Here is a 27,358-nt window from a genome sequence, read left to right on the forward strand (position 1 = left end):
TCCTCTTGGTCAATCTTTCCTCACTCATCCTCTCCATGTGCCCAAACCACTTCAAAACACCCTCTTCTGCTCTCTCAACCACGCTCTTTTTATTTCCACACATCTCTCTTACCCTTACGTTACTCACTCGATCAAACCACCTCACACCACACATTGTCCTCAAACATCTCATTTCCAGCACATCCATCCTCCTGCGCACAACTCTATCCATAGCCCACGCCTCGCAACCATACAACATTGTTGGAACCACTATTCCTTCAAACATACCCATTTTTGCTTTCGGAGATAATGTTCTCGACTTCCACACATTCTTCAAGGCCCCCAGGATTTTCGCCCCCTCCCCCACCCTATGATCCACTTCCGCTTCCATGGTTCCATCCGCTGCCAGATCCACTCCCAGATATCTAAAACACTTCACTTCCTCCAGTTTTTCTCCAGTTGTTAGGGACGTAAATGCAAGAGTTTTGGAAAGAGGGGCAAGTATGAAGTCTGTTGGGGATGAGAGAGCTTGGGAAGTGAGTCAGTTGTTGTTCGCTGATGATACAGCGCTGGTGGCTGATTCATGTGAGAAACTGCAGAAGTTGGTGACTGAGTTTGGTAAAGTGTGTGAAAGAAGAAAGTTAAGAGTAAATGTGAATAAGAGCAAGGTTATTAGGTACAGTAGGGTTGAGGGTCAAGTCAATTGGGAGGTAAGTTTGAATGGAGAAAAACTGGAGGAAGTAAAGTGTTTTAGATATCTGGGAGTGGATCTGGCAGCGGATGGAACCATGGAAGCGGAAGTGGATCATAGGGTGGGGGAGGGGGCGAAAATCCTGGGAGCCTTGAAGAATGTGTGGAAGTCGAGAACATTATCTCCGAAAGCAAAAATGGGTATGTTTGAAGGAATAGTGGTTCCAACAATGATGTATGGTTGTGAGGCGTGGGCTATGGATAGAGTTTTGCGCAGGAGGATGGATGTGCTGGAAATGAGATGTTTGAGGACAATGTGTGGTGTGAGGTGGTTTGATCGAGTAAGTAAGGTAAGGGTAAGAGAGATGTGTGGAAATAAAAAGAGCGTGGTTGAGAGAGCAGAAGAGGGTGTTTTGAAATGGTTTGGGCACATGGAGAGAATGAGTGAGGAAAGATTGACCAAGAGGATATATGTGTCGGAGGTGGAGGGAACGAGGAGAAGTGGGAGACCAAATTGGAGGTGGAAAGATGGAGTGAAAAAGATTTTGTGTGATCGGGGCCTGAACATGCAGGAGGGTGAAAGGAGGGCAAGGAATAGAGTGAATTGGATCGATGTGGTATACCGGGTGGACGTGCTGTCAGTGGATTGAATCAGGGCATGTGAAGCGTCTGGGATGAACCATGGAAAGCTGTGTAGGTGTGTATATTTGCGTGTGTGGACGTATGTATATACATGTGTATGGGGGGGTACACATTTTTGCTTTCCGAGATAATGTTCTCGACTTCCACACATTCTTCAAGGCTCCCAGAATTTTCGCCCCCTCCCCCACCCTATGATCCACTTCCGCTTCCATGGTTCCATCCGCTGCCAGATCCACTCCCAGATATCTAAAACACTTCACTTCCTCCAGTTTTTCTCCATTCAAACTCACCTCCCAATTGACTTGACCCTCAACCCTACTGTACCTAATAACCTTGCTCTTATTCACATTTACTCTTAACTTTCTTCTTTCACACACTTTACCAAACTCAGTCACCAGCTTCTGCAGTTTTTCACATGAATCAGCCACCAGCGCTGTATCATCAGTGAACAACAACTGACTCACTTCCCAAGCTCTCTCATCCCCAACAGACTTCGTACTTGCCCCTCTTTCCAAACTTTTGCATTCGCCTCCCTAACAACCCCATCCATAAAGAAATTAAACAACCATGGAGACATCACACACCCCTGCCGCAAACCTACATTCACTGAGAACTAATCACTTTCCTCTCTTCCTACACATACACATGCCTTACATCCTCGATAAAAACTTTTCACTGCTTCTAACAACTTGCCTCCCACACCATATATTCTTAACACCTTCCACAGAGCATCTCTATCAACTCTATCATATGCCTTCTCCAGATCCATAAATGCTACATACAAATCCATTTGCTTTTCTAAGTATTTCTCACATACATTCTTCAAAGCAAACACTTGATCCACACATCCTCCACCACTTCCGAAACCACACTGTGTGTGTGTGTGTGTGTTGTATACACACACACACCACACACACACACACACCCACCCACCCACCCACCCATCCACACATACACACCCATACATACCTTAAAGTATGCCAAGTGCCCATTTTATGAACCACCTCCTTTGGGAGGAAGAAATTTGTGTGAACTGTGAATTGGCTGGTGGGAGGAAGAAATTTTTTTGAACTGAATTGGCTGGCATGACCAGGGTTCAATTCTGTAAGGTTTTTATACTCGACAGCCCATGTGATGGTCAGTAATGCTGTCTACTACACCATGGGGATCTGTATATTTGTATATATTAAGATATTGATAATGAATGATTAACTATCTAATGAATGATTAAAAATCCACATTCCTTTTTAGAAAATTGTTGTCATATTAGATAAGTTTCTATTCTGAAAATCAGTTTGGAGAGTCTAATCGGTAACAGTAGCCTGTTTACCAGAAATTAAATTAAATTTTCTTATCACTTGTTAGAAGTATATCTTGCAGATTAACTGTATAAACTTTGAAACGATATGTAAGTTTAACTTTAACCAGAGCATAGCCTACCTCTCTTACTGAATGAGTTTCATTGAGTGGTGGAACACCTGTGTGATGGAGTTATGGTGATGTAATATCATATGCAGTAAAAAGTTAAGACTTTGCAATTGATTATGGCATTGTTTTTGGTACTATTTTTCTTGTAGCTCCCAGACATATTACAATATAGTTCAATTTTTTGCATGCATTACCATTGCATTATTAGTCATGTGTGTACCTACCTCGCTGACTAGATTAAATAGCTTTGTTGGGAGGACTTCTTGGGAAGGATGGATGCAAGAACTGGATCAAAAATGTGTCTTAAGTGGTTAGAGCTAGATAAGTGTAAAATGTTCTTTTGATTATGATATAAAGTAATCAGACACTCAAATGACTTCAGATAGGTTATTACACATACACACATATAAGCATACACAACAAGAGCTATCCACAGCAACACAGCATGGAAAAGGTCTGGCTCTGATTCCTGTTTCTTTCAAGGTTTTGGAGGGACTAAAGATCATGAAACCTATATACAAGGAAGGAGGGGTAGAATATGAAGGGGTCCTGAGTGGTGTATGCATTAGATATTCAGTTTGAGAGCTCCAAATTTTGGTAGTATAATTATGCGGGGTTTGGAAGTGGAAGCTTACCACATTCAAGTTCAATGAAGTTTGTGTTGCCAACTTCAGTGAATCAGTATCTTTTCTTTCTTTTTATTTTTTTCCTTTTTAAGGAGACCAAATTTGTAAGAGTGTAAGAGGCTAACATCATGAAATGAACAAGTGCTGTAAGTTAATGCACAAAAGTGCAGCTTTCCAAAGTGTAGAAATTTTTTTTATTTCCAATGTAATGGAAAGGCAACATAATCTAAGTTCTCAAGTTTTAGGAAAATTTACTCTTGTAAGGTGGTAATGAGGGTGGTCAGTGGAGGGGAGTGTTCAAAGAAGGTAGTTTAGGTGGGTAATGTTAGGACATTTTGCTCTCTATAAACTTCATTACTTGTATTACTTAAGAGGATGATTTAAAGTTAAGCATTGGCTGAATTAGGAATAACAAGTATGGAATTAATTACAGGAATGTACCAAAACCAACAGAGAAAACTAGATCTGCTAAGTGGTGGCTTTAAATAAAAGCAAGCAAGAAATTAGAAAATGCCAGGCCACATATGTTTGGGGATGTTATAGGAACTTAATAAGGAACAAGATCAGATGGTAACAGAACTAGAGCTGGAGCTAGAGGATTATGAAGGGAATAGAGATATCATGAGAATAGAGAGAAACAGAAATGCGATTCAATGGTGGAGATTCTGGAGATACAAAACCAGAGGAAAGAAGGTGAAGCCATTAAAAAGCAGGCAAAGCCTGTTCTGTCTTATCTGGATATACTAAAGACTGTGCAGTTGCAGAAAAGAACTAATATGTCTACAAAATATGGTAATATTGGGTAGGGAATTAGTTAATACTGGGTAGGGAATTACAAGAATATTACTGGTAGTCAGTCAGATAGAGGAAAGGACAGAAGCACATACAGAATCTATTGAATCAATATCAACAGCTGTTCAAGTAGAGAAAAGGACTACAACATACACAGAAACTGGCAGTATTATCAGGTAGGGAAGTTTAAAAGAAGCACTTTCAGCAGCAGATCAAAGCTGGTGAAGAGAGTTGGAGAGAAACATAGACCTAGGGGACACAAACAAAAGACCACAGAAAATTAGATGAAGCAGTCTAAAAAATAATATACACTGTTATAGGTGAACTAATAAAGAAAGTATGTGAGCTAATTGATGGAAGGTTTAGAGAAGTACAGAGCATACAGGCCCAAAGTTTGCTGGCTATAAATATATTTTACAATTAAAGAGATACAGAGGCAGACAGTTCCACATAGGGATCTAGATGAAAAGTGGGTTGCACCAAAATTAGAAAGATCAGTAAAGCTGGAAGATGATAGAGATAAATCAAAGATTAATTTTGGATTGAAAGATCATACATCAGAAATGGAAGAAAGGGAGAAAATGTAAGAAATGCATATTAAAAGATTGCTGGGGGCTATGGGATTGCTAGATGCAATTTCTGTTGTAAAGGAAAGAAGAAGAATTGATGGTCATAATCTAGCATTAAGAGGCAACCAATTGTGGTTATATCTAACTTGGAGTCATCAAGCCAGAAAGTAATTAGAAAAGCTATGAATCTTAAAAGTATGTTGGAATTCAGTAGGATATTAATCAAATGTAACAAAACAAAAGAAGAGAGGGGAAAAGCAAAGAGTACAGTCAGAAGACAAAAAAATTGGAGATGCCACACATGGCCAGAAGATGGAGTAGCCCCACTAAATCTGCAGAGAGGACATGAGTGTAAGGAGATGGTAGTATAAGACTTCAGGTCATGTTTTCAAATGAAGGTGGATTTATAGTTAATGTTAAAAAGCTGGAATTCAACAATTGTATTAGGGAAAGTGCATTGGAGACATGAAACCAAGATTACCGGTGAGATAAGTTCTCACTTGTTCTGCCAAGAGGTATACATGATAGCAAGAAAGGAAAGAGAAGACAAAGGAGTGGAAGGATTAGGCCTTCTAATAAAAGTTAACTTTAAGTTTCAAGAAATAGTAGGTGACTTATTCAGATAATACCTAATGGGAATAGCAAGTGTAAGGACATAATGGTGTTATATTTAAGTAATTTTTCAACAAACTGCAATGATTCAGAACAAATATAAAATGATAACTGTAAAGGAGCAATTTATATAATCCTCCAACGAATTGCAATGATCCAAAACACTTTTGATATAAGAAGATAACACTAAAGAAACTATTGGGATGGTACATGAAGCAGTGGAACATTCATTTCTTAGAACTGGGAAAGTACTGAAAATGGGGGATTTCAGTTGTAAAGAGAGAGTGGGGGAATTTGGATTCTCATTGTGAAAGGAACTCATGAAGGCACAAGTTCTTAGAATGGATGCAGCAAAATTTCATATCCCAACATGATGAGAAGGACTGACACACTAACATTGCTTGATCTTATCTTCACACGTTTTAGCATGAATATTAAGAACATTTATATGATACACAGATTGCAAAAAGTGATCATGTAATGCTTAAATTTGAATATGTGGTAAAAAGAGTTCACTTAAAGAGCAGAGGTGAGACAGGACATAGAGAGATGTAATCGCAGAAACTACACAAAACTCAGTCATTTCTGTGATAATGTAGATTGGCAAATGGAGTTCAGCAGCCAGGAATCAGGGCTTTGTGGTGTGAGGATCTATGACATTTACAATGAAGGAGTAGAGGAAAGAAGGAATAGTTTAATAAAAGATGTCAAAACATAGGAGCTTTGAGATTTGCAGTGGCAAAGATATAGAGTGCACTTCAGTCAGCCATCATTTGCAAGGTATGAGAGAGCACAGAAGTCCATTGTAGGATAAGAAAGGAGGAACAAAGAAACTTTTTAAAGAATATCATGGACAAGGTAGGTGAAAATCCAAAACTTTTCCATACATTCATCAGAAGTCATTTGTCAGTTAAGGGAAAATTTAAGAGGATGCTATATGGGTATGAGAAACTGAATAACAAGTTCAAAAGTATATCCACATGGAAAGACACTACCCTCTTCACATGTGAGATGGAATGGAGAAGAGGTTTTGGAAATCATTGAGATATCTAGAAGAGATATCAACTGAATACTAAAAGGACCTGACACATACAAGGCTCATGGTCCTGATGAAATTTCGTGTGATAAAAATGTGTGCTGACATACGAGGTGAACTATTTGAATTGATATTCAATTGTCACAGAAGAGAAGCAAAATCCCAAGGGAAAGGAAAAGGGCAAATGTCATATGCGTAAGAAAGGAGACCGAGAGCAGGCCTTGAACTACTGACCGGTCTTACTAATGAGTGTGGCATGTAAGGTTCTGGGAGAGATTATTAGAAAACAATTGGATGACTTTTTACTTGAAAAATTTCCTAAGTGAAAGACAGCATGGTTTAAGGGAACGGTGGTCATATGTGTTTAACCTCAAAGAGTTTCATGAGAGACTGAGGTCAATCCTGGACAAAAGGGAGGACTGGTAAAACTGTCTGTCTGTATCTGGATATTCAGAAAGCATTTGACACTAACTGCATGGAATGCTTTTAAAGAACATGTATTACCTGGCAAGAATAAGGGGGAACTCCCATAATGTTTAGACGATTATCTCAGTGGGAGTGAACAAAGGATACATGTTCAAGGATCCTTTTCCTCGTGGGCTGAGGTGACCAGCAGAGTACCACAGGATGTGGCTCTGGGACCATTACTTTTCTTTATATTGGTGACTGGCCTGAAGGTATGTAATCCTGCCTGAACATGTTTGCAGATGATGCAAAGATCATGTGTGAAGTGAAAAGTGAGGAGGATTGCATCAGCTTACAACGGTGCATAAACAGACTACAAAGCTGGTCTGAAAAGTTGTTAGAAGAATTCATCTTAAGCAAATGTAAAGTAATGAAGTTAGGACAAAGCAAAAATGGCCTCAATATGATTATTACCTTGCAGGAAATAAGCTACAGGATTCTGTGTGTAAGAAGGACTTAGGGGTTGACTTTGTCCATAGCCCATTACTAGAGTCCCATCTAACAGAATAGGTAGGGGGACTAACTGGGGTTGACTTTGTCCATAGCCCATCACTAGAGTCCCATCTAACAGAATAGGTAGGGAGACTAACTGTCTGCTAGCAGATGTCAGAATAACTTTCAATATGTGGATGAGGAGATATTTAGCAAGCTATTCATATCCCACATAAGACCAGAACTTGCATATGCTCCTCAGGCTTGGTCACCATACCTGAAGAAGGACAAAGAGGCCACAGAGAAGGTCCAGATGAAGGCAACAGAGATGGTATCAGAATTAAGAGAGCTGAGATACAGGGAAAGGCTGGAGGCTTTATATCTACCCACCCTGGAAGAGAGAAGAGTGAGGGGCAACCTGATCACAACCGTTAAATTTCCAAGAGACCAGTGATGTGGACAGTGATTAGTTTATTGAGAGATGTAGGGATAGAGCAACCAGTGGACTTGTCATGAAATTTAGTAATTTTTCAGTAAGGATGTAAAGAAATACTGTTATAGTATGATATTGGTAGAAAAATGGAACAGATTGACTGAGGACATGGTTAATGCAGAAAACATCCATAAATCTAAGAGGTTGTGTGACAATAGAGAATGTTCAGGAGATGGGGCCCCATGTGTGTAAAACTCCCTCCCCATACTGTACAAATTGGTAATTACAAAAGAATGGGGAATTACAGTTATAAACAGGTTACTTGTAAATACGAGAACTTTCTTGTGCTGTTAATCTTTATTATTAATGAAGAAGATTGATTAATGTGACTATTATTTTTTTTTAGATTGCGTGCTTTATTGCTGAACCAATGTTGACAGTGCCTGGTTGTATCATCCCCCCTAGCACCTGGCTTCAAGAGATGTATAGGTGAGTGAATGGTTCCTTCAGAGGATGCTTTGAAATGTTTTACTCCTATCTCTTTCATTATTCACCCTCTCGTTTCCTCAGTTTTTCACATACTTTATTCCTCTTGACAATTTTCATCATTAACTTCTTCCATCTCTTCCTCCCTCACAAACACAATATCTCTTACAATAACCTTTGGTACTGCTGTTACAGGGCTGTTCTTTCTTTACCAGTTTACTGAGAAAAAGCCATGCTGCTAATGCATGGAAAAAATGAGGCTGGGTGTGGATGGGGGGCTTGGAAATGGATAGGTTTAATTTGTCATGAACACAAACCAAATAAATGCTTTTAGATATTAGGCTTTTAAATATTAGTGGTCATTTGATTCTTCCTTGTCTCAAAATTTATTAAGGTCTAAGAGGATGTAAATGTTTTCCTGTCTGACAGTGAATTCCTTATTCTGTGTACTCGTATGAGTACCCTCATGATGGCAATCTCTGTAAGTAGAGTCCTTTTGCCATCTTCATCATCTGCTGTTAAGAGGACTGTAAATAAGAAAAGAAATTATATCATTAGCATTCACTTTTAGATTGCTTAAAGCTGTTGTAATAAGTGGGTAGGCTATTACAGACTGAGTGATGGACATAGATAAATTCTTGAGATTTTGATTTTATAGGAATTCTATCTATTCTGTCTATATCTCTGATGCCCAGTCTCTCCGGGAACTCTCTCAAGAAGATGGTCATGTCAAAAGAGTTTTCATAATCGGTGAACTCCACTGCCCACTTCCTAACCTTTAGTGCCTCACTCTTAGCAGACCACTTGCAGAGAGCAACTTTAATGCATTGTTTCCAGAGGCTCCTACATAAAGTTCCTAATGACTACTACTACCTATCCTACCTAAAGTTCCTACTGACTACATTTACCTAATGTGTTAATGTTCCTGCTCAGTGTTTCATCCTGTTACTTCCAACTTAATTTTTTTTTTTTTTTTTTTTTTTTTGCTTTGTCGCTGTCTCCCGCGTTTGCGAGGTAGCGCAAGGAAACAGACGAAAGAAATGGCCCAACCCACCCCCATACACATGTATAAACATACGTCCACACACACAAATATACATACCTACACAGCTTTCCATGGTTTACCCCAGACGCTTCACATGCCTTGATTCAATCCACTGACAGCACGTCAACCCCGGTATACCACATCACTCCAATTCACTCTATTCCTTGCCCTCCTTTCACCCTCCTACATGTTCAGGCCCCGATCACACAAAATCTTTTTCACTCCATCTTTCCACCTCCAATTTGGTCTCCCTCTTCTCCTCGTTCCCTCCACCTCCGACACATATATCCTCTAGGTCAATCTTTCCTCACTCATTCTCTCCATGTGCCCAAACCATTTCAAAACACCCTCTTCTGCTCTCTCAACCACGCTCTTTTTGTTTCCACACATCTCTCTTACCCTTACGTTACTTACTCGATCAAACCACCTCACACCACACATTGTCCTCAAACATCTCATTTCCAGCACATCCATCCTCCTGCGCACAACTCTATCCATAGTCCACGCCTCGCAACCATACAACATTGTTGGAACCACTATTCCTTCAAACATACCCATTTTTGCTTTCGGAGATAATGTTCTCGACTTCCACACATTCTTCAAGGCTCCCAGAATTTTCGTCCCCTCCCCCACCCTATGATCCACTTCCGCTTCCATGGTTCCATCCGCTGCCAGATCCACTCCCAGATATCTAAAACACTTCACTTCCTCCAGTTTTTCTCCATTCAAACTCACCTCCCAATTGACTTGACCCTCAACCCTACTGTACCTAATAACCTTGCTCTTATTCACATTTACCCTTAACTTTCTTCTTTCACACACTTTACCAAACTCAGTCACCAGCTTCTGCAGTTTCTCACATGAATCAGCCACCAGCGCTGTATCATCAGCGAACAACAACTGACTCACTTCCCAAGCTCTCTCATCCCCAACAGACTTCATACTTGCCCCTCTTTCCAAAACTCTTGCATTCACCTCCCTAACAACCCCATCCATAAAGAAATTAAACAACCATGGAGACATCACACACCCCTGCTGCAAACCTACATTCACTGAGAACCAATCACTTTCCTCTCTTCCTACACGTACACATGCCTTACATCCTCGATAAAAACTTTTCACTGCTTCTAACAACTTGCCTCCCACACCATATATTCTTAACACCTTCCACAGAGCATCTCTATCAACTCTATCATATGCCTTCTCCAGATCCATAAATGCTACATACAAATCCATTTGCTTTTCTAAGTATTTCTTACATACATTCTTCAAAGCAAACACCTGATCCACACATCCTCTACCACTTCTGAAACCACACTGCTCTTCCCCAATCTGATGCTCTGTACATGCCTTCACCCTCTCAATCAATACCCTCCCATATAATTTACCAGGAATACTCAATAAACTTATACCTCTGTAATTTGAGCACTCACTCTTATCCCCTTTGCCTTTGTACAATGGCACTATGCACACATTCCGCCAATCCTCAGGCACCTCACCATGAGTCATACATACATTAAATAACCTTACCAACCAGTCAACAATACAGTCACCCCCTTTTTTAATAAATTCCACTGCAATACCATCCAAACCTGCTGCCTTGCCGGCTTTCATCTTCCGCAAAGCTTTTACTACCTCTTCTCTGTTTACCAAATCATTTTCCCTAACCCTCTCACTTTGCACACCACCTCGACCAAAACACCCTATATCTGCCACTCTATCATCAAACACATTCAACAAACCTTCAAAATACTCACTCCATCTCCTTCTCATATCACCACTACTTGTTATCACCTCCCCATTTGCGCCCTTCACTGAAGTTCCCATTTGCTCCCTTGTCTTACGCACTTTATTTACCTCCTTCCAGAACATCTTTTTATTCTCCCTAAAATTTAATGATACTCTCTCACCCCAACTCTCATTTGCCCTTTTTTTCACCTCTTGCACCTTTCTCTTGACCTCCTGTCTCTTTCTTTTATACATCTCCCACTCAATTGCATTTTTTCCCTGCAAAAATCGTCCAAATGCCTCTCTCTTCTCTTTCACTAATACTCTTACTTCTTCATCCCACCACTCACTACCTTTTCTAATCAACCCACCTCCCACTCTTCTCATGCCACAAGCATCTTTTGCGCAATCCATCACTGATTCCCTAAATACATCCCATTCCTCCCCCACTCCCCTTACTTCCATTGTTCTCACCTTCTTCCATTCTGTACTCAGTCTCTCCTGGTACTTCCTCACACAAGTCTCCTTCCCAAGCTCACTTACTCTCACCACCCTCTTCACCCCAACATTCACTCTTCTTTTCTGAAAACCCATACAAATCTTCACCTTATCCTCCACAAGATAATGATCAGACATCCCTCCAGTTGCACCTCTAAGCACATTAACATCAAAAAGTCTCTCTTTCGCGCGCCTGTCAATTAACACGTAATCCAATAACGCTCTCTGGCCATCTCTCCTACTTACATAAGTATACTTATGTATATCTCGCTTTTTAAACCAGGTATTCCCAATCATCAGTCCTTTTTCAGCACATAAATCTACAAGCTCTTCACCATTTCCATTTACAACACTGAACACCCCATGTATACCAATTATTCCCTCAACTGCCACATTACTCACCTTTGCATTCAAATCACCCATCACTATAACCCGGTCTCGTGCATCAAAACCACTAACACACTCATTCAGCTGCTCCCAAAACACTTGCCTCTCATGATCTTTCTTCTCATGTCCAGGTGCATATGCACCAATAATCACCCATCTCTCTCCATCAACTTTCAGTTTTACCCATATTAATCGAGAATTTACTTTCTTACATTCTGTCACATACTCCCACAACTCCTGTTTCAGGAGTACTGCTACTCCTTCCCTTGCTCTTGTCCTCTCACTAACCCCTGACTTTACTCCCAAGACATTCCCAAACCACTCTTCCCCTTTACCCTTGAGCTTCGTTTCACTCAGAGCCAAAACATCCAGGTTCCTTTCCTCAAACATACTACCTATCTCTCCTTTTTTCACATCTTGGTTACATCCACACACATTTAGGCACCCCAATCTGAGCCTTCGAGGAGGATGAGCACTCCCCGTGTGACTCCTTCTTCTGTTTCCCATTTTAGAAAGTTAAAAAAATACAAGGAGGGGAGGATTTCTGGCCCCCCGCTCCCGTCCCCTCTAGTCGCTTTCTACGACACGCGAGGAATGCGTGGGAAGTATTCTTTCACCCCTATCCCCAGGGATAATATATATTTTTTTTTTTTTGCTTTGTCGCTGTCTCCCGCGTTTGCGAGGTAGCGCAAGGAAACAGACGAAAGAAATGGCCCAACCCACCCCCATACACATGTATGTACATACGTCCACACACGCAAATATACATACCTACACAGCTTTCCATGGTTTACCCCAGACGCTTCACATGCCTTGATTCAATCCACTGACAGCACGTCAACCCCGGTATACCACATCGCTCCAATTCACTCTATTCCTTGCCCTCCTTTCACCCTCCTGCATGTTCAGGCCCCGATCACACAAAATCTTTTTCACTCCATCTTTCCACCTCCAATTTGGTCTCCCTCTTCTCCTCGTTCCCTCCACCTCCGACACATATATCCTCTTGGTCAATCTTTCCTCACTCATTCTCTCCATGTGACCAAACCATTTCAAAACACCCTCTTCTGCTCTCTCAACATATATATATATATATATATATATATGTATACACATACACACACATACACATACATATGCACATATACACACACACACACACATACATATATATACATATGAAAAATGTAAGAAACAATTTAGAAAACTGAAACTTCTAGCTTGAAATGAAATAAAAAAATGAATGTCACATAATGGTTCAACCTCTGGCTATGGAAAAGGAAATGTATAATTTATTTACACAAACGTCACTTAATATTCATATCTACTACTTCTGCTTAAGTTTATAGGAATTGATTTGAATATTTTTGAAATAAGATTCAACTAGTTTCAGTGATTGTTTTGATATCCTATTCTTTCTTGGAGAATGATCAGTTTATTAAACCATGATATATTTAGTTAGGGAGTTAATTTCTCAGATATACGTAAAACACTTGTGACAACAGAATGTTACCAATGAATGGCAAAATGGAAATGCATTCTTCAGAGAACGCTGGTATCTTTCCAATTTAGCTACATTAGTTTTCTTTGAACTTTTTCAGAAAATGTTTTATTAGAATATTATGAAATATTATGCAATTGAGTGGGAGATGTATAAAAGAAAGAGACAGGAGGTCAAGAGAAAGGTGCAAGAGGTGAAAAAGAGGGCAAATGAGAGTTGGGGTGAGAGAGTATCATTGAATTTTAGGGAGAATAAAAAGAGTAAGTGAGCTTGGGAAGGAGACTTGTGTGAGGAAGTACCAGGAGAGACTGAGTACAGAATGGAAAAAGGTGAGAACAATGGAAGTAAGGGGAGTGGGGGAGGAATGGGATGTATTTAGGGAATCAGTGATGGATTGCGCAAAAGATGCTTGTGGCATGAGAAGAGTGGGAGGTGGGTTGATTAGAAAGGGTAGTGAGTGGTGGGATGAAGAAGTAAGAGTATTAGTGAAAGAGAAGAGAGAGGCATTTGGACGATTTTTGCAGGGAAAAAATGAAATTGAGTGGGAGATGTATAAAAGAAAGAGACAGGAGGTTAAGAGAAAGGTGCAAGAGGTGAAAAAAAGGGCAAATGAGAGTTGGGGTGAGAGAGTATCATTAAATTTTAGGGAGAATAAAAAGATGTTCTGGAAGGAGGTAAATAAAGTGCGTAATACAAGGGAGCAAATGGGAACTTCAGTGAAGGGCGCAAATGGGGAGTTGATAACAAGTAGTGGTGATGTGAGAAGGAGATGGAGTGAGTATTTTGAAGGTTTGTTGAATGTGTTTGATGATAGAGTGGCAGATATAGGGTGTTTTGGTCGAGGTGGTGTGCAAAGTGAGAGGGTTAGGGAAAATGATTTGGTAAACAGAGAAGAGGTAGTAAAAGCTTTGCGGAAGATGAAAGCCGGCAAGGCAGCAGGTTTGGATGGTATTGCAGTGGAATTTCTTAAAAAAAGGGGGTGACTATATTGTTGACTGGTTGGTAAGGTTATTTAATGTATGTATGACTCATGGTGAGGTGCCTGAGGATTGGCGGAATGCATGCATAGTGCCATTGTACAAAGGCAAAGGGGATAAGAGTGAGTGCTCAAATTACAGAGGTATAAGTTTGTTGAGTATTCCTGGTAAATTATATGGGAGGGTATTGATTGAGAGGGTGAAGGCATGTACAGAACATCAGATTGGGGAAGAGCAGTGTGGTTTCAGAAGTGGTAGAGGATGTGTGGATCAGGTGTTTGTTTTGAAGAATGTATGTGAGAAATACTTAGAAAAGCAAATGGATTTGTATGTAGCATTTATGGATCTGGAGAAGGCATATGATAGAGTTGATAGAGATGCTCTGTGGAAGGTATTAAGAATATATGGTGTGGGAGGCAAGTTGTTAGAAGCAGTGAAAAGTTTTTATCGAGGATGTAAGGCATGTGTACGTGTAGGAAGAGAGGAAAGTGATTGGTTCTCAGTGAATGTAGGTTTGCGGCAGGGGTGTGTGATGTCTCCATGGTTGTTCAATTTGTTTATGGATGGGGTTGTTAGGGAGGTGAATGCAAGAGTTTGGAAAGAGGGGCAAGTATGAAGTCTGTTGTGGATGAGAGAGCTTGGGAAGTGAGTCAGTTGTTTTTCGCTGATGATACAGCGCTGGTGGCTGATTCATGTGAGAAACTGCAGAAGCTGGTGACTGAGTTTGGTAAAGTGTGTGAAAGAAGAAAGTTAAGAGTGAATGTGAATAAGAGCAAAGTTATTAGGTACAGTAGGGTTGAGGGTCAAGTCAATTGGGAGGTAAGTTTGAATGGAGAAAAACTGGAGGAAGTAAAGTGTTTTAGATATCTGGGAGTGGATCTGGCAGCGGATGGAACCATGGAAGCGGAAGTGGATCATAGGGTGGGGGAGGGGGCGAAAATTCTGGGAGCCTTGAAAAATGTGTGGAAGTCGAGAACATTATCTCGGAAAGCAAAAATGGGTATGTTTGAAGGAATAGTGGTTCCAACAATGTTGTATGGTTGTGAGGCGTGGGCTATGGATAGAGTTGTGCACAGGAGGATGGATGTGCTGGAAATGAGATGTTTGAGGACAATGTGTGGTGTGAGGTGGTTTGATCGAGTAAGTAACGTAAGGGTAAGAGAGATGTGTGGAAATAAAAAGAGCGTGGTTGAGAGAGCAGAAGAGGGTGTTTTGAAATAGTTTGGGCACATGGAGAGAATGAGTGAGGAAAGATTGACCAAGAGGATATATGTGTCGGAGGTGGAGGGAACGAGGAGAAGTGGGAGACCAAATTGGAGGTGGAAAGATGGAGTGAAAAAGATTTTGTGTGATCGGGGCTTGAACATGCAGGAGAGTGAAAGGCGGGCAAGGAATAGAGTGAATTGGATCGATGTGGTATACCGGGGTCGACGTGCTGTCAGTGGATTGAATCAGGGCATGTGAAGCGTCTGGGGTAAACCATGGAAAGCTGTTTAGGTATGTATATTTGCGTGTGTGGACGTATGTATATACATGTGTATGGGGGTGGGTTGGGCCATATCTTTCGTCTGTTTCCTTGCGCTACCTCGCAAACGCGGGAGACAGCGACAAAGCAAAAAAAAAAAAAAGAAAGAAAGAAAAAGATGTTCTGGAAGGAGGTAAATAAAGTGCGTAAGACAAGGTAGCAAATGGGAACTTCAGTGAAGGGCGCTAATGGGGAGGTGATAACAAGTAGTGGTGATGTGAGAAGGAGATGGAGTGAGTATTTTGAAGGTTTGTTGAATGTGTTTGATGATAGAGTGGCAGATATAGGGTGTTTTGGTCAAGGTGGTGTGCAAAGTGAGGGGGTTAGGGAAAAGGATTTGGTTAACAGAGAAGAGGTAGTAAAAGCTTTGTGGAAGATGAAAGCCGGCAAGGCAGCAGGTTTGGATGGTATTGCAGTGGAATCTATTAAAAAAGGGGGTGACTGTATTGTTGACTGGTTGGTAAGGTTATTTAATGTATATATGACTCATGATGAGGTGCCTGAGGATTGGCGGAATGCATGCATAGTGCCATTGTACAAAGGCAAAGGGGATAAGAGTGAGTGCTCAAATTACAGAGGTATAAGTTTGTTGAGTATTCCTGGTAAATTATATGGGAGGGTATTGATTGAGAGGGTGAAGGCATGTACAGTGCATCAGATTGGGGAAGAGCAGTGTGGTTTCAGAAGTGGTAGAGGATGTGTGGATCAGGTGTTTGCTTTGAAGAATGTATGTGAGAAATACTTAGAAAAGCAAATGGATTTGTATGTAGCATTTATGGATCTGGAGAAGGCATATGTTAGAGTTGATAGAGATGCTCTGTGGAAGGTATTAAGAATATATGGTGTGGGAGGCAAGTTGTTAGAGGCAGTGAAAAGTTTTTATCGAGGATGCAAGGCATGTGTACGTGTAGGAAGAGAGGAAAGTGATTGGTTCTCAGTGAATGTAGGTTTGCAGCAGGGGTGTGTGATGTCTCCATGGTTGTTTAATTTGTTTATGGATGGGATTGTTAGGGAGGTGAATGCAAGAGTTTTGGAAAGAGGGGCAAGTATGAAGCCTGTTGAGGATGAGAGAGCTTGGGAAGTGAGTCAGTTGTTGTTCGCTGATGATACAGCGCTGGTGGCTGATTCATGTGAGAAACTGCAGAGGCTGGTGACTGAGTTTGATAAAGTGTGTGAAAGAAGAAAGTTAAGAGTAAATGTGAATAAGAGCAAGGTTATTAGGTACAGTAGGGTTGAGGGTCAAGTCAATTGGGAGGTAAGTTTGAATGGAGAAAAACTAGAGGAAGTAAAATGTTTTAGATATCTGGGAGTGGATCTGGCAGCGGATGGAACCATGGAAGCGGAAGTGAATCATAGGGTGGGGGAGGGGGCGAAAATCCTGGGAGCTTTGAAGAATGTGTGGAAGTCGAGAACATTATCTCGGAAAGCAAAAATGGGTATGTTTGAAGGAATAGTGGTTCCAACAATGTTGTATGGTTGCGAGGCATGGGCTATGGATAGAGTTGTGCGCAGGAGGGTGGATGTGCTGGAAATGAGATGTTTGAGGACAATGTGTGGTGTGAGGTGGTTTGATCGAGTAAGTAATGTAAGGGTAAGAGAGATGTGTGGAAATGAAAAGAGTGTGGTTGAGAGAGCAGAAGAGGGTGTTTTGAAATGGTTTGGGCACATGGAGAGAATGAGTGAGGAAAGATTGACCAAGAGGATATATGTGTCGGAGGTGGAGGGAACAAGGAGAAGTGGGAGACCAAATTGGAGGTGGAAAGATGGAGTGAAAAAGATTTTGAGTGATCGGGGCCTGAACATGCAGGAGGGTGAAAGGCGGGCAAGGAATAGAGTGAATTGGATCGATGTGGTATACCGGGGTTGACGTGCTGTCAGTGGATTGAATCAGGGCATGTGAAGCGTCTGGGGTAAACCATGGAAAGTTGTGTGGGGCCTGGATGTGGAAAGGGAGCTGTGGTTTCGGGCATTATTACATGACAGCTAGAGACCGAGTGTGAACGAATGGGGCCTTTGTTGTCTTTTCCTAGCGCTACCTCGCACACATGAGGGGGGAGGGGGATGGTATTCCATGTGTGGTGAGGTGGCGATGGGAATGAATAAAGGTAGACAGTGTGAATTGTGTGCATGGGTATATATGTATGTGTCTGTGTCTGTATATATATGTGTACATTGAGATGTATAGGTATGTATATTTGCGTGTGTGGACGTGTATGTATATACATGTGTATGGGGGTGGTTTGGGCCATTTCTTTCGTCTGTTTCCTTGCGCTACCTCGCAAACGCGGGAGACAGCGACAAAGCAAAATAAAATAAATAAATAATAATTATGATGGAAAACTATTAAAAACAAAATGAATTCAAATTAAACTTGGTCAGTGCTCTACAGATTGTTGAACAAGGAGGATCATGGGAATTCACTGCATGTGAATGAGATTTCTGGGAATATTGAGGGTTGCCAGTTACAGCTATACAGTTGTTAAAGTCTCATTTTGTGTGTAACTGTTGTTGGTAGCTTTTTTTTTTGGAAGACAATGCAACACCCTTACAGTATCTGGCAATGATACATGATAGCTACAGCTATTTTTGATACAAAGAAAGAATGGGTAACTTGAAATGTCAAGTTACATCTGTAGCCTGTTTCTAAACAAAACTTAAATTTGCATATGTAGTCTTTTAAGGGTTAATATGTGGTTCTTTTATCCATTTGAGAAGATTATTCCATGGATTTTATAAGGAAAGGAGTTGAATGAGCTGAACCAAGGATAGAGAGGTGCTGAAATATGCCAACATAGAGTGTCGTGACATAGTATTCCACTACCAAACTGTTCATTTTCATGAATATCAATATTCATTTTTTCCTTATCATTACTGTAAACCTATCTGTGTTTAGTGTTTTTGTATTGTTCTGTTGCTAGAATGGTGCGAGAAACAGGTGGTCTTTGCATAGCAGATGAAGTACAAACAGGCCTTGGTCGGGTTGGTTCACACTTCTGGTCATTCCAAGCCCAAGATGTCACCCCAGATATTCTCATCATGGGAAAACCAGTTGGTAAGCATTTTACATAAGTTGATGATTACAACAGCAGTCAGGGTATTGATCATTATAAAGATAAGTGTTGACCATGCTGTTCTGTAGGATTTTGTACTAAATATGAATTATTTATTGCATGACTTGTAAAAGCATGTAGCATACTGATTAAGATTTGTTTGAAGCTCTTAGTTAATAGTTAGAATATTAGATGGTAAAGGATATTTGTTGGAAAATATTAGCTCCCCATATGGTGCAGAGGTGAATGCTACCCTTGACATCACAAAAGATGAAAAGAAGTGAAGAGGTAAAGGAGCTAAGGTAATAGATGGGACATGAAAAAATGATTAATAGAATTATATATGCAATATCTTTCACAAAGTTTAGAGAAAAGTAGGAAATGATGAGCAATTTAATTTGTTTTTTAATCTAGATGTGTTTGAGAGTGACATCTTCAAAATCAGACAGTTTACTCACAAAGGAGGAAAATCTCAACTAATGAAGAAGTCATACTGTGTGGAGTTAACAGTAACTTTTGGTTTGCACTTGCAGTCACTCTAATGACTATTTAGTTTGGTGGACTGACAGGAAAATATCTTGCACAGATTAAGAACACAATTACTTATAGTAACTTTCAAAGGTGTAACTGAATGAGATTTATTCTCATATGAAGACCATAAATCAAGTATAAAGATCCTCAGTCTTGCATAAAAGTGTAATGTATGATTCTTAAAAGCACAGTCCTGTAAAGCCCCTGTATAATGATCCTTAGTCTTGCATAAAGGTTTCATATATGATTCTTAAAAGCACAACCCTAAAATGCCTCGTTGAGGAACATATTGTTAGTATTTTATAAGAACTGAGACTTGTTTTAGCCTGGAAATATGCATTATTACCAATGATGTACAGGTTAATGATAGGCAAAAAACGAAGCATGTTTCAAGAAGGATGTTGAGTGGAAGTCATGATGTATCATTACAGTTTGGCTTGAACATTAAAATAAGTAGCAGAAACTGTCCTCATTCTTTCATGTATATTTTACTAGACCACTGGTGATTTTTTTCCTCAGCCAACTGCTTTTCCTATTTTGTAGAAATTTTTTATATCATTAATCATAAAAATCTCTGAATAACTGAAGTTTCTGAAGAGTATACTCTAGTTTTTATATTATGATCAAGATTTATGTTCTAACATGTAAATCAGTCTGTTTTTGATTTCATGAGCTCAGACTATCCCTGGCATCAGTTAAATCAAATTATCATCACTTATAAAAAATATGAAAATTCTTGAGAAGAAATTTTGTTTGGAATTCAAGTACAGTACATATCAAATCCTGAGTAGAACAAGAAAGTTATTAAGACTTTAATTGTGGTCCTCCAATCTTGCTCTTATGATTCATGACAGGTACCTGCTTATGAATGAAGAGAGAGGGTGAACAGCTGGGTTGTCTGAGAGCCAGGTGTCCTATTTAGGATTCAGATCTGGGGCCATTAGGTCAGTGGGTCCTTTTGCCAACCACTCCACTATGATGGTTAATACTTGGGATTGTACATATATCTCAGATGCACCTGAAGAACAGAAAAGAAATGATATTGTACTTTCTGAGTAAGAAAAATTCACCCTGTATTCTGCTAGGTTTCAAGGGAATAAACTTAGGGCAAAAAAATATAATCAGATCTGTTCAGTGAAGGTTTAGGTCTTCAAGCATATCAGAATAAAATCAATCATAGGAAAGCCCTTATCTAAGACCAACTTCCATGGATGCTCTGAGGTTCTAGTATTTAACCAAGATCTTTTTTCAGGATTCACAAGTAGATTTAAAATTGTAGAGTGGTTTTAGTTTTAGTGTTGGAAGCTCAAAGCCTTTGCAAGATAGTTTTGTATTTGCTTCAGATATTGCTAAGAATGATCATAAGGTATGAAATTTTTATTTTCATTTCAAAGAAGGTATATATGAGAGTACATGTCGAAGGTGGAGAGGAGAAGGGGAATACTAGATTGGGATGGAAGGATGAAATGAAAAGGTTTAGGGTACCCTCATGAACATGCAGAAGGGTGTAAGGCATGCATGGGATAAGAGTAAATTGAGTGACGTAGTATACAGGAGGCAACATTCTGGCGGTGGACTGAACCAGGGATCATGAAGCGGTCAGGGGAAACCACAGAAAGGGTGGTGCATTACACATGACAGGTGGAAAATGGATATGAGTGAATAAGGCCATGCCTTTGTCTGGTCCTGGCACTACCTCACTAATGTGGGAAATGGCAAGGTTTCCAAGGTTTCTTCTAAATGCCACACCTTAGTTTCTCCTTTCTTATTGAACTCCACCTTGGATAACTCCAACATTCCCAAGTTCCCTCATGCAGCTCTTGCTAATCCTGTTACCAAACTAATAATCTTCATTGATATCTTCCAGAAAGCAATTCTCTCTTGAAGTGAAGCATATAGACCGAATAATGTTCATTTATATTTTGAGGGAGTGTGCTTGTCTGCTTTGCTTTTGCCTAAAATTAGATATATTTCTTCCTTCTTGTGAAAATGCATTTTACAGGCTATTCCAAACAACAATAGCCATTCTAAATTTTCCAAATATTGTCTTCTACTCTTCCAGATAGTTTAAATCTCCCTTTAACTTCCATTTCATAAACCATCTTGAATCTCACAGGTTTGTCTTTGATGATCAGTTTTGTTTTTACAAGGGAAAAATCCACTGATGATATTTTCTTAGTGTGATAGACAGTATGTGAAGAAAGGAACCAGGATTTTCGAGCTCTGAGTGAAACAGAGCTCAAAGGCAAAGGGGAAGAATGTTGTGGCAATGTCTGTGGGTTAAGTCAAGGGTTAGTGTGAGGATGAGAGCTAAAGAAGGAATTGCACTTTTGCTGAAGGAAGAATTGTGGGAATGTGTGAAAGTGTAAGAAAGAGCTCCATACTGATATACATAAAAATCAAAATTATGTGCAAGATGTGGGTGATTTTTAATGTATAAGCATCTGGCCATGAGAATGATGAAGAGAGGCATGTTTTGAGAAGAGCTGAGTGAGTTTGTCAGTAGTTTTCATGAAAGAGCTAGGTTATTAGTGATGAGTGATTTGAATGCAAAATTTGTTAATGCAGCAGGTGAGTGTAAACAGGGAAGCATGGGGTATTCAGTATAGTGAATGGGAATAATGAACAGCATGTGGAGTTATGTGCTGAAAAAGATCTATCTATTGGGATTAACTGGTTTAAAAAGAGGGACTAATATAATTATATAAGTATTAGGAGAGATAAAAAGTAGGCTTTATTGAATTAGGTATTAATTGATAAACATGCAAAATAAGACTTTTGGATGTGAATATGCCGAGAGGGACATCTGGTGGGCTGTCTGATCATTGCTTGGTGGAGAGGAGGGTGAAGATTTGTAGAGGCTCTCAGAAAAGAGGAAATGATATGGGTGAAAAGAGAGTGGTGAAAGTAAGTGAGCTTGGAAAAGGGGCTTGTATGAAGATAAATCAGGACAGATTGAGTGTAGAATGGCTAAAGGTCAGAATAAATGAAGCTAGGGGAGTGGATGAGGAATGGGAGGTGTTTAGAAAAGCACTGCTGGTAAGTATGAGAGAAGTGTATGGTATGCAGAAGGTGGTAGGTGGGCAGGTGAGAAAGGGAGTGAGATTTGGAATGATAAAGTAAAGATATTACTGAAAGAGATGAGGTGCATGGGCTTTACTTACAGGGAAAAAGCACGACTGAGTGAGTGGGAGATGTACAAGAGAAATTGGCATGAAGTCACAAGGAAGTTGCAGGAAAAAAGAGGACTAATGAAAGTTGGGATGAGCTAGTATCAACAGACTTCAGGGAGAATAAGAAAATGTTTTGTAAAGAGGTTGATAGTGTGAGAAAAGCAAAAGAGCAAATGAGAAAGTGGTAACGGTCAGAAATAAAGTGAAGAGAAAATGGAATGAGTGCTTTGAAGGATTGCTGAATGCATTTGATGACAGGGTGGCAGATGTAGGGTGTTTGGGTTTGGAGGTATGCAAAGTGAGAGAGTCAAGGCAAGTTGTGTGATGAAAAGAGAATAGGTAGTGAAAGCATCGCATAAGATGAAATGAGGTAAGGCAGCTGGAGTGAACAGTATTGCAGTTGAATTTCTTAAGAAAGGGATGACTGTGTTGTTAATTGGTTAGTTAGGAGTTTCAGTGTCTGTATGGATCATGATGAGATGCCTGAAGACTTGCGGAATGCTTGTATAGTGCCATTATATGAACACAAGTGAGAAAGGTGAATGTCGAATTACAGGAGTATAATTTTGTTGGGTAAGAACAATGTGGATTCAGGAGTGGAAAACAGTGTGTGGATCAGGTGCTTGCTTTGAAGGATGTGTAGAAATACTTAGAGAAACTAGGATTTGTATATAGCATATATGGATCTGGAGATAGCATATGATATGGTTGACAGGAATGCTCTGCGGAAGGTGCTACAGATATATAGATTGGGAGGAAAGCTATGAGAAACAATGAAGAGTGTTTATCAAGAAAGTAAGGTAAGTGAGCAAGTAGATGGAAAAGAGGGAATGGTTCAAGGATAAGGTGGGTCTGTAGCAGTGGTGTGTAATGCCACCATGGCTGTTTAATCTGTTTATGGATGGGGTGGTGATAGGTGAATGTAAGGGTTCTGGAGAGAGAAGCAGGAATGCAGTGTGCTGGGGGGAGAGAAAGAGGCATTTGTATGCTAATGATACTGCACTGGTGGCCAGTTTGAGTGAGAAACTGTAAAAGTTGGTCTCTGAGTTTGAAAGAATGTATAAAAAGAGAATGTTGAGAGTAACTGTGAATAAAAGCAAGGTTATTAGGTTTAACAGTGAAAAGACACTTTTTTGGAGTGTTAGTTTGAATGGAGAGAACCTTGATAAAGTGGATTGTTCTAGATACCTGGGAGTGGTTACAGAAGCAAATAGAACTTTTTTTTTTTTTTTTTATACTTTGTCGCTGTCTCCCGTGTTTGCGAGGTAGCGCAAGGAAACAGACGAAAGAAATGGCCCAACCCCCCCCCCCATACACATGTATATACATACGTCCACACACGCAAATATACATACTTACACAGCTTTCCATGGTTTACCCCAGACGCTTCACATGCCTTGATTCAATCCACTGACAGCACGTCAACCCCGGTATACCACATCGCTCCAATTCACTCTATTCCTTGCCCTCCTTTCACCCTCCTGCATGTTCAGGCCCCGATCACACAAAATCTTTTTCACTCCATCTTTCCACCTCCAATTTGGTCTCCCTCTTCTCCTCGTTCCCTCCACCTCCGACACATATATCCTCTTGGTCAATCTTTCCTCACTCATTCTCTCCGTGTGCCCAAACCACTTCAAAACACCCTCTTCTGCTCTCTCAACCACGCTCTTTTTATTTCCATACATCTCTCTTACCCTTACGTTACTCACTCGATCAAACCACCTCACACCACACATTGTCCTCAAACATCTCATTTCCAGCACATCCATCCTCCTGCGCACAACTCTATCCATAGCCCACACCTCGCAACCATACAACATTGTTGAAACCACTATTCCTTCAAACATACCCATTTTTGCTTTCCGAGATAATGTTTTCGACTTCCACACATTCTTCAAGGCCCCCAGAATTTTCGCCCCCTCCCCCACCCTATGATCCACTTCCGCTTCCATGGTTCCATCCGCTGCCAGATCCACTCCCAGATATCTAAAACACTTCACTTCCTCCAGTTTTTCTCCATTCAAACTCACCTCCCAATTGACTTGACCCTCAACCCTACTGTACCTAATAACCTTGCTCTTTTTCACATTTACTCTTAACTTTCTTCTTCCACACACTTTACCAAACTCAGTCACCAGCTTCTGCAGTTTCTCACATGAATCAGCCACCAGCGCTGTATCATCAGCGAACAACAACTGACTCACTTCCCAAGCTCTCTCATCCCCAACAGACTTCATATTTGCCCCTCTTTCCAAAACTCTTGCATTTACCTCCCTAACAACCCCATCCATAAACAAATTAAACAACCATGGAGACATCACACACCCCTGCCGCAAACCTACATTCACTGAGAACCAATCACTTTCCTCTCTTCCTACACGTACACATGCCTTACATCCTCGATAAAAACTTTTCACTGCTTCTAACAACTTTCCTCCCACACCATATATTCTTAATACCTTCCACAGAGCAAATAGAACTACAAGAGCAGAAATAAGCCACAGGGTAGATGAAAGGGCAAAGGTCATGGGTGCACTGAGAAATGTGTAGAAAGAGAGGTTACTGTCTTTAAGGGGAAAGATGGGTATGTTTGATGGCAAGTAGTCCTGTGCTGTATGAATGCATTGTGGGCCTTAGAAACATACTGGATTGGGAGAGTGTGTTAGAAATGTAATATTTGACTGGATAGGGAGAATGTGTTAGAAATGACATGTTGGTTAGGATGAGGAAAATGTGTTAGAAATGAAATGTTTGAAGACAGCATGTGGTGAGAGGGTTAATTGAATAAGAAATGATAGGATAAGAGAAAGGTGTGGTAGTAAAAAGAAGATTTTTGAGAAAGCTGAAGAGGCTGGTCTGAAATGGTTTGGACATATGGAGAGGATGAATGAGGAAAGGATGATTAAGAAGTGTAAACATGTCAGAAGTAGAAGGAACAAAGATAAATGGGAAACTAAGGGTGTGGAAGGATGGAGTGAAAGATGCTCTGAAGGCTTGGTACTTAAAAATGCAGGAGGGTGCAAGACAATACACAGTAAGAATTAGAGCAATATGGTTTACAAGGGATGATGTGCTGTCAGTGGGCTGAACCAGAGCTTATGAAGAAATTGGGGAAAACCACAGGAAGGACAGTGGTACCTAAGTCTGGATGGGGGCTCTTGTTTCAGTGCATTACAAATAACATTTAGAGAGTAGATGTGAATGAATGAGGCCATTTTTTTGACTGCCCATGGCACTACTATTTGTTTGTTAGATCGTTAGATCACAATTGGTAAGATATGGGCCTTTGCCTATTGGCGGCCCGTTTTTGGCACTACCTTGCTAATGTGAGAAATTAGCAAACATGAGAAAGAAAAGGTCCAGCATGATCCTTTGTCTGTTGGAGGCCCATTTTTGGTACTACCTTGCTAATGCTGGAAATGGCAAACATGAAAAAAAACAAATTTTTGGGAATCCTCTTTGAGAGGATATGGGGAATTTTGCATATTAGCCCTTGATACTGTGTGTTTATAATTCATTATAGGATGTGGCATTCAGGTCTAACCTCTAAGCTCCCCAATTTGTCTTTTATCCCTCACCCTATGTCATAATCCAATTTCTTCTCTGGTCAGTTTATTTCTGTACTTTTTTAGTGGATCAGCTTCTCCCTCTTCCTTTATCAGTATTGATTCCCAATTTTTTCTTTAAGGCTTCAGTCATGGACAAAAGTCCACATCAAGTCCAGGCCTTAATTGAAATAGAGAGAGAATAATGTATTAGAAAAAGAAAAGACGGGAAAGTATTTATGAATTTTGGAGAAAGTGATAAACCTGTCTTGAAATGTGCCAGTTCATAGTTATTGGGAAAGACATGAGAAGGTAGAGAGTTCCAAAGCTTCGAATTGTAGGAAAAGAATTAGATATCAAAATGGCCCACTCTTGAGTTGCTGAAGAACACACAACAATTGTGTGATGCAGCAGCTTGCTGAGTTTTGTGTGGTCTCGCTAGCGGTGTGGGCACACAAGCAGCCAGCTCTTGGAAGCAAAACCCAAAGTAATACTTATAGAAGAGGGTAGTCGTTTAATGCTTCTGGTGTGTACATATTTTGTTGTCATTGTTGTGTTGGTGTGTGTGTGTGTTTTCATATTAAAGAATTCATCACTGCAATCTTCATTTTCTAGGAAATACAACTGTGGCTGAAGAAATGTCCTGGTGGTGGTGGTGTTGATTTTTTTGGGGGGGTTCCATAAATCTAGGTTGTTGAAGTACGAGATGGGGTTCAGGATTTTGTTCCTAGCTGAGGGTTGGTGGTTCATTATGGAGTGGTTTGGTTGATGAGGGTCTAGTGCTGTTGCAAAGAGCCATGTGTTGAGCACCTTAAGAAAAGATTGTATTGAAAGTATTTGTGTTTCAATGTGCAGGTGTTGGGTGTTTGTGGTTATAAGGCAGTCTTGATCTTTGTTTTGTGTGGTTTCCAGCAGTTGGTATATGCATAGGTATGGATGAGGGAAGGAAGAGGATACAAGTGCAAAGGCCTATAGCAAAAAGGGAGGTATGATGGGCAGTAATGAGGCTGAAAGTAGGAAAGGTGCCTGGAGTGGATGGGATTACAGCTGAAATTCTGAAGTATAAAAGAGAGACTGTGATAGAATGGATGCAGCTGATATATAATTTAGCATAAAAACAGAAGGTTGTGCATGAGGATTGGGTGAAAACTACTATTGTTCCTTTATTAAAGGAAAAGGTTCTAAGGATATATGTCACAATTATA

At 40.3% G+C, this 27,358-nt stretch overlaps 1 protein-coding gene across 5 annotated transcripts in view; it reads left to right on the forward strand.

The window, feature by feature from the left end:
* The window catches only part of LOC139765720 (5-phosphohydroxy-L-lysine phospho-lyase-like), a 203,296-nt gene that overhangs the window by 116,995 nt on the left and 58,943 nt on the right, over nucleotides 1-27,358 (forward strand). For all 5 annotated transcript variants that reach the window (XM_071693523.1, XM_071693526.1, XM_071693525.1 and 2 more), the window contains 2 exons: nucleotides 8,111-8,193; nucleotides 18,770-18,903. In XM_071693523.1, coding sequence (XP_071549624.1) covers nucleotides 8,111-8,193; nucleotides 18,770-18,903 — 217 coding nt within the window. The remainder of the gene's footprint in view (nucleotides 1-8,110; nucleotides 8,194-18,769; nucleotides 18,904-27,358) is intronic.

The sequence above is a fragment of the Panulirus ornatus genome, chromosome 55, assembly GCF_036320965.1.
Source record: "Panulirus ornatus isolate Po-2019 chromosome 55, ASM3632096v1, whole genome shotgun sequence".
In the NCBI taxonomy this organism is placed as follows: domain Eukaryota; kingdom Metazoa; phylum Arthropoda; class Malacostraca; order Decapoda; family Palinuridae; genus Panulirus; species Panulirus ornatus.